The 6,566-nt window shown below is 42.9% G+C and overlaps 1 protein-coding gene across 3 annotated transcripts; it reads right to left on the reverse strand.

Moving 5' to 3' along the window:
* Positions 1–806: 806 nt before the first annotated feature.
* LOC119811744 (keratin-associated protein 4-3-like) lies at positions 807–2,042 on the reverse strand. 3 transcript variants are annotated; one of them, XM_038325731.1, is made up of 2 exons: positions 1,585–2,042; positions 807–969 (listed from the first exon to the last, which is right to left on the reverse strand). In XM_038325731.1, exons 1-2 carry the CDS (start codon positions 2,040–2,042, stop codon positions 807–809), a joined length of 621 nt encoding a protein of 206 aa, XP_038181659.1. The 3 variants fall into 3 exon arrangements, with proteins under 3 accessions (XP_038181659.1, XP_038181658.1, XP_038181657.1); XM_038325730.1 differs by having other exon boundaries at positions 1,543–2,042; XM_038325729.1 differs by having other exon boundaries at positions 1,489–2,042.
* Positions 2,043–6,566: the final 4,524 nt, after the last annotated feature.

Here is a 6,566-nt window from a genome sequence, read left to right on the forward strand (position 1 = left end):
GGAGAAACACAGTTTACATGGCTTTCTAGGCTCCAAAAATCAGCTCTTCCACTCAGTGTTTACTGGTTACCAAGGTGACTGGTAAATAGCATCATGAGATGCCCATCTTCCCATTGCTCAGTCCCAGCGCCTCTATTTCATTAAGTTGTTCCCATTACCATACCAGAGCTGCAACGGGCAAGTCCAGGTCTCTGTAGGGATGTTTTCTATCCTTAGTTACATGACCTGACCCAGCTCACATCCCACGCATTGTCTCTGCCCAAGTCTGAGACTATGATGTGACTCAGATGAGACAACATAATGTGACAAGCAAAACATACACACACAAAATAACATCAGTTTAGGAGATAATTGCGTGAAGACTTTATTAGTAAACCAAAGAGAATGGCCTTCCAATTAGCCAGAGAATTCAAAGTTTTTATGGATGAGTTACAAGATGAGTTAGAATAATTATAAATACAGGGAAAAGCAATGATGACTAACACCAGGAAAAATCGGAGTGCTTTCTTACTTTTGGTTTTACAAACCTTCTGTAAGTTGAAAATGAAATGAGCAAATTTCCCAGGCTTGAGACTGAATCCAGGTCAATAACGGGTGGCTTTGACAAAGAACAGAAGAATAAGGATGAACACAGTAGATAAAGTTGTGTTTACTGAGAAAAGACACAAATCTACTAATGGGATATTGGTGGTAAGACAGCATAAGGCTTCTTTCCAGAGTAAGAACACTGAGTTTGGTGTAGTGTGTTTATCAGGCAGGTTTGATAGTAGAAGGCTGTTTTATGTAGTAGGCCTAATGTATGTTGTTCAACAACTGCAGGGCTCACAGCAGTTGGACCCACAGCCTTGGGACAGGCAGCCAGGCACACAGACACATGTGGGCTGGTAGCAAGTCCTGGTGACGGTCACAGGTCCAGAGCAAGCTGGCTGGCAGCACAGGTCAAGGCAGAAGGGCTGGCAACAGGGCTTGAGGCAGCAGGGCTTGCAGCAGGGCTTGCAGCAGCAGGGCTTACAGCAGGGCTGGCAGCAGCAGGGCTGGCAACAGGGCTTACAACAGCAGGGCTTGCAGCAGGGTGTGCAACAGCAGGGCTTGCAGCAGGGCTTGCAGCAGGGCTGGCAGCAGCTGGACAGGCAGCAGGGCTTACAGCAGCAGGGCTGGCAGCAGGGCTTGCAGCAGGGCTGGCAGCAGGGTGTGCAGCAGCAGGGCTTGCAGCAGGGCTTGCAGCAGGGCTGGCAGCAGCTGGACAGGCAGCAGGGTGTGCAGCAGCAGGGCTGGCAGCAGGGCTTGCAGCAGCAGGGCTTGCAGCAGGGCTTGCAGCAGCAGGGCTTGCAGCAGGGCTGGCAGCAGGGCTTGCAGCAGGGCTGGCAGCAGGGTGTGCAGCAGCAGGGCTTGCAGCAGCAGGGCTGGCAGCAGCTGGGCTTGCAACAAGGTTGGCAACAGGGCTGGCAGCAGCTGAACACACAGCAGCAGGGCTTGCAGCAGGGTGTGCAGCAGCTGGGCTTGCAGCAGCAGGGCTTACAGCAGGGCTGGCAGCAGGGCTTACAGCAGCTGGACACACAGCAGCAGGGCTTGCAGCAGGGTGTGCAGCAGCTGGGCTTGCAGCAGCAGGGCTTACAGCAGGGCTGGCAGCAGGGCTTACAGCAGCTGGACACACAGCAGCAGGGCTTGCAGCAGGGTGTGCAGCAGCTGGGCTTGCAGCAGCAAGGCTTACAGCAGGGCTGGCAGCAGGGCTTACAGCAGCTGGACACACAGCAGCAGGGCTTGCAGCAGGGTGTGCAGCAGCTGGGCTTGCAGCAGCAGGGCTTGCAGCAGGGCTGGCAGCAGCTGGACACACAGCAGCAGGGCTTGCAGCAGGGTGTGCAGCAGCTGGGCTTGCAGCAGCAAGGCTTACAGCAGGGCTGGCAGCAGGGCTTACAGCAGCTGGACACACAGCAGCAGGGCTTGCAGCAGGGTGTGCTGCAGCAGCTGCTCACACAGCTTGACTGGAAGCAGGTCCTACAGCAGCTGGGCTGGCAGCAAGGGGAGCAGCAGGAGTTGGTCATGGTGTTGGATGTGGAAAGAGGAGTTCTACTCAAAGGTGAGTTTCTCAATAATCTATTGTTTTCTTTCATGTTTTGCCTTTTATATACAATACTTTAAAATTTGGGCCAATGAGCAGAACTTGTGTGTGTGTCATTGTTTATGCTAATTTCCCCACTCTATGAAGTACTTCAAGGAAGAAGTTGCTCTTTAAGTGTTTTGAATTTCCCTTTAGTAATCAATATGCTTACTTCCATAATTGGTAAGTAAACAACTAAAACTCTTTGAGTTTTAACAAGAAATGAGAAACCAACTGCCTTTCACTACACCAGGTTTAACATTAATCTCTTTTTTTTTCGAGTTTCTTTTTTCTTTTTTGAGTTTTTCTGCCCCGCCAGCTCCTTGCCTTCTTTCTTATTCCCAGCATCCTTTATGCTCCTCAAATCCTGCCTAGCTATTGGCTATTTAGCTTTTTATTAAACCAGTCAGAGTGACACATATTCATAGGGCACAAAAAGATTATTCCACAATAGACAAAAGGTTTCAATTTTGATAATTTGATACGATATTTTAAATGTTCAGTTTTTCCAACAGAGGAACATAGCTGCATGCACTTAAGTATTTCTTAATAAAACACAGTTAAAACAGATGATAATTGATCCTTGTAGTTCGCAGTAGTAAGTCCTGTCTCATTTTGCGTATTATGAACTACATTTTTGCACAAGATTACATTAGAACCCTGTAGTTCTTGAGCAGTGCCACCAAAGGATCATAGAAAGTCTGCGTGCAGCACAGGCAAATGGTCTCCATCGTGCATCTTCTGAAATCAAACGTGCTCACTCTGGATGCTACTCCACGTCAATATGAGGGAGACTGTTAAGATTTCATTAGCAATTTTATGATGTGTCTTTTAAAAGGAAAGAAAAAAACACGGTTAGATTTCTTCTATAGTTCACAGTTCTCAGAGACACCTACTTTTGGAAATATATAAGCCAGTGATTCTTTTCAACTTGTATTGATTTCCTGTAGAATTCACATGCCTCCTGAACCCACTTATCTCCCCATCCCCTCGCTTCTACCCTCTATCCACACAACCTCCCCCCAAAACAAAACAAAACAAAATTTAAAAGAAAAAAATTGGAATTTAACCATTTTCTTTTAGGGGGATACCTTGCTCAGCCTAAATATAGGGGGAAGGGCCTTGGTCCTGCCTCAAAGTGATGTGTCAAACTTGTTGACTCCCCATGGGATGCCTTGCCCTTTTTGAGGAGTAGGTGGGGGAAAGATGGGGGAGCAGGAGGAGGGGAGGGAGTGGGAACTGAGAAGGTATATAAAATGAGAAAAGATCTTTTTAAAAAATAAGTTAATGAAAATAAAAATTAATTTTTTTAAATTTAAAACCAAAACCAATACCTCTCCTTCCCCCCCAAAAAAAATAAAAAGAGAAAAAAGGAGAAGAATCTCATCATGAGAGCTGTAGTGTGGCCCATTGAGTATATGGTTTACCCTTTAGTCCATTTAGTTTTACATGTAAGTGTTCATTTCTGTGAGTCGTTGGTCTGGGTCCAGGCTTCTGCTGTATGGTAGCAATGGCTCTCTCTGGGGCTCCTCTTGGATATCCCGTTGCTGTCCTGTGTTGAGGATCTTCTGCAGATTTGGATCTGGAACTTTTTTCTCTTGCTATACTCCAGTAGTTCATAGATTTGGTGGATGTTGGGCAACGATGTTTTGAATAACCAAATACCTTTTAGAAGATTGTATCAGTGGATGCAGCTATAATAAGTAAACATCTATGTCCCTTATTATATTACTAGTATATACTGAAACCTATGTAAGATGGTTTTGCTCTTTCCATAATTCACTTAATTACTGTTTGAAAACTTTAATATTTTTAACACTTAGAATTTTGTCTTACAAAAAACAAGTTCTGACCACTATCCTTTTATGACTGAAGTCTGTTTAGCATAGCTATTGTATATTCTCCTTGTTGTAGGGAGGCTGCTTGTTTGTTTCTTGTTGCTCAGCCCTGAAATAACCACGCAGAAACTGTATTAATGAAATCACTACTTGCCCTATTAGCTCTATATTCTTATTGGCTAGCTTTTACATCTTAATTTAACCCATTTCTTTCATTTTATATTTTACCACAAGGCTTGTGGCCTAGCAGCAAGGTTCCGTCTGGCAGCTTGCATCTTTCCCCTCTGGCTGCTCTGTGGCATCTCACTGACTCAACCTACTCTCTCTCTCTCTCTCTCTCTCTCTATATATATATATATATATATATATATGTGTGTGTGTGTGTGTGTGTGTGTGTGTGTGTGTGTGTGTGTGTGTATGTATATATATTCTTCCAGCCTGTCTATATTCTGTTAAGCCATTGGCCGAAATCAGCTTCTTTATTAACCAGTAAAAGCAACACATATACAGAAGGACTTCCCACACCATTTCCCCTTCTCTGTTTAAATGAAAAGGAAGGTTTTAACTTTAACATAGTAAAATTACATATAACAAAGCAGGTATTAAGCAAGAATTACAGTTACAGTATTTATATCTACTTTATTGTTATTATAACTAAGGAAAACTATAATTATAACTGCCTATTCTTCAACTCCATCAAAGACCTCAGAAAGATATACTATTACCTAAGTCAACAGCAAGTACATTGCAAGCAACTTCCAAAATGCTAGAATTGATAGAGACATCTTGCTGTCTGGAAAATCACCCAAAGTTCTTCTGTATTTTTGGAGCATCTGTCTTCAGCCTACATCTGTTCCTGGCATCACCAATCTACTTCAAGAGAATGATGGGCATTGAAGAGGCTCCTCGTGGAGTTTATTAGCCATTTGGGCAAGAAACTCTTCTTGCCTGGAATGTTGGTATGCTATATGAACCAGAAATATAGGACCCACAAAGAAATGACTGCTGAACTTCCCTTCAAGTGAGACAATCCTTTGGGGTTTCTGCTTAATGAAAGAATCTGTTAGACATTCTGTAGGACACAGGAAAAAAGTGACTAACAAATTGCCAATATAGGCGGAACTGTCTTTGAAATTTCCTGCTTCATGGAAGAGGCTTCCAGACACTATGGGCCTATAGGCTGAAGATGGATGCTCCAACAGTACAGAAGAACTTTGGGTGACTGTCCAGGCAGCAAGATGCCTCTGTCAATTCTAGAGTTTTGGAAGTTGCTTACAATGAACTTGCTGTTAACTTAGGTAATATTATATTCTTCTAGAGTCTTTGATGGAGTTCAGGAATAGGCAGTTGTAATTATAGTTTTCCTTAGTTATGATAAAAATAAAGTATACATAAATATTCTAACCATAATTCTTGCTTGATACCTGCTTTGTTATATGTAATTTTCTTATGTTAAATCTAAAACCTTTCTTTTCATTTAAACAGAAAAAGAGAAATGGTGGGAGAAGTCATTCTGTCTATGTGTTGCTTTTATTGGTTAATGAATAAAGAAAACTGGCTTGGGCCTATAGCATGGCAGAACAGAGCTAGGTATGGAAAACTAAACTGAATGCTGGGAGAAAGAAGGTGGAGTCATGAGATGCCATGGAGCCACTAGAGGAGAAAGATGCAAACTGCCAGCCAGAGCCTTGCAACAGGCCATGAATCTTGTGGTAAAATATAAAATAATAGAAATGGGTTAATTTAAGAGTGAACTAAAAAGTTAATAGGCCAAGGAGTGTTGTAACTAATACAGTTTCTGTGTGGTTATTTTGGGTCTGGGCAGCCAGGAATGAACAAGCGACCTCCAACTACAATGTTAGGTGTCATGTTGACCTGGTTATTGTTCTCATTTGTAAACTAAGCATGACATAAGGAAACTAGATTGTTTGTCAGATGGACAAGGGGTAGATCTATGGTGGCTATTCTTGGTTGTCAACTTGACTACATCTGGAATGGAATTAACTAAAACCCAAATGACTGAGCACACCTAGGATTTTTTTCCTTAACTAAGTCATTTGAAATGGGGAGATCCACTTCTAATCCAGATCTTTGTAGTGGAAAAATAAGCCTCAATTCATATCTTCTGAGGTGTGCTACCATTAATCTAGGCCACGGTCTCTTCTAACAGACCATATAAAAGACATAGAAGGAAGCTTGCTCTCTTTGTCTGCTTGTTCTTGCTAACAAATCTATTTTTTCACTGATACTTGAGCCTGCGTCTTCAGGAATCTGGTGTATACTGAAGACAAGCTGAGACATCCAGCATCATGATCTGAACAAATACTGGATTCTTAGACTTTTCATTCTTAGGCAGCCACTGTTGGATTAGCTGGACCTCAGCCATAAGCAATTCTAATAAACCCCCTTTAAATGTGTGTGTGTGTGTGTGTGTGTTTGTATTTCAATCTTTAAGTTCTATTTCTCCATAGAATCCTGATGGTTATAATAAGATATAACTATACATATTTTTTTTTTTTTTTGGTTTTTCGAGACAGGGTTTCCCTGTAGTTTCTAGAGCCTGTCCTGGAGCTAGCTCTTGTAGACCAGGCTGGCCTCGAACTCAGAGATCCGCCTGCCTCTGCCTCCCG

This window comes from Arvicola amphibius, chromosome 4, assembly GCF_903992535.2.
Source record: "Arvicola amphibius chromosome 4, mArvAmp1.2, whole genome shotgun sequence".
NCBI lineage: Eukaryota > Metazoa > Chordata > Mammalia > Rodentia > Cricetidae > Arvicola > Arvicola amphibius.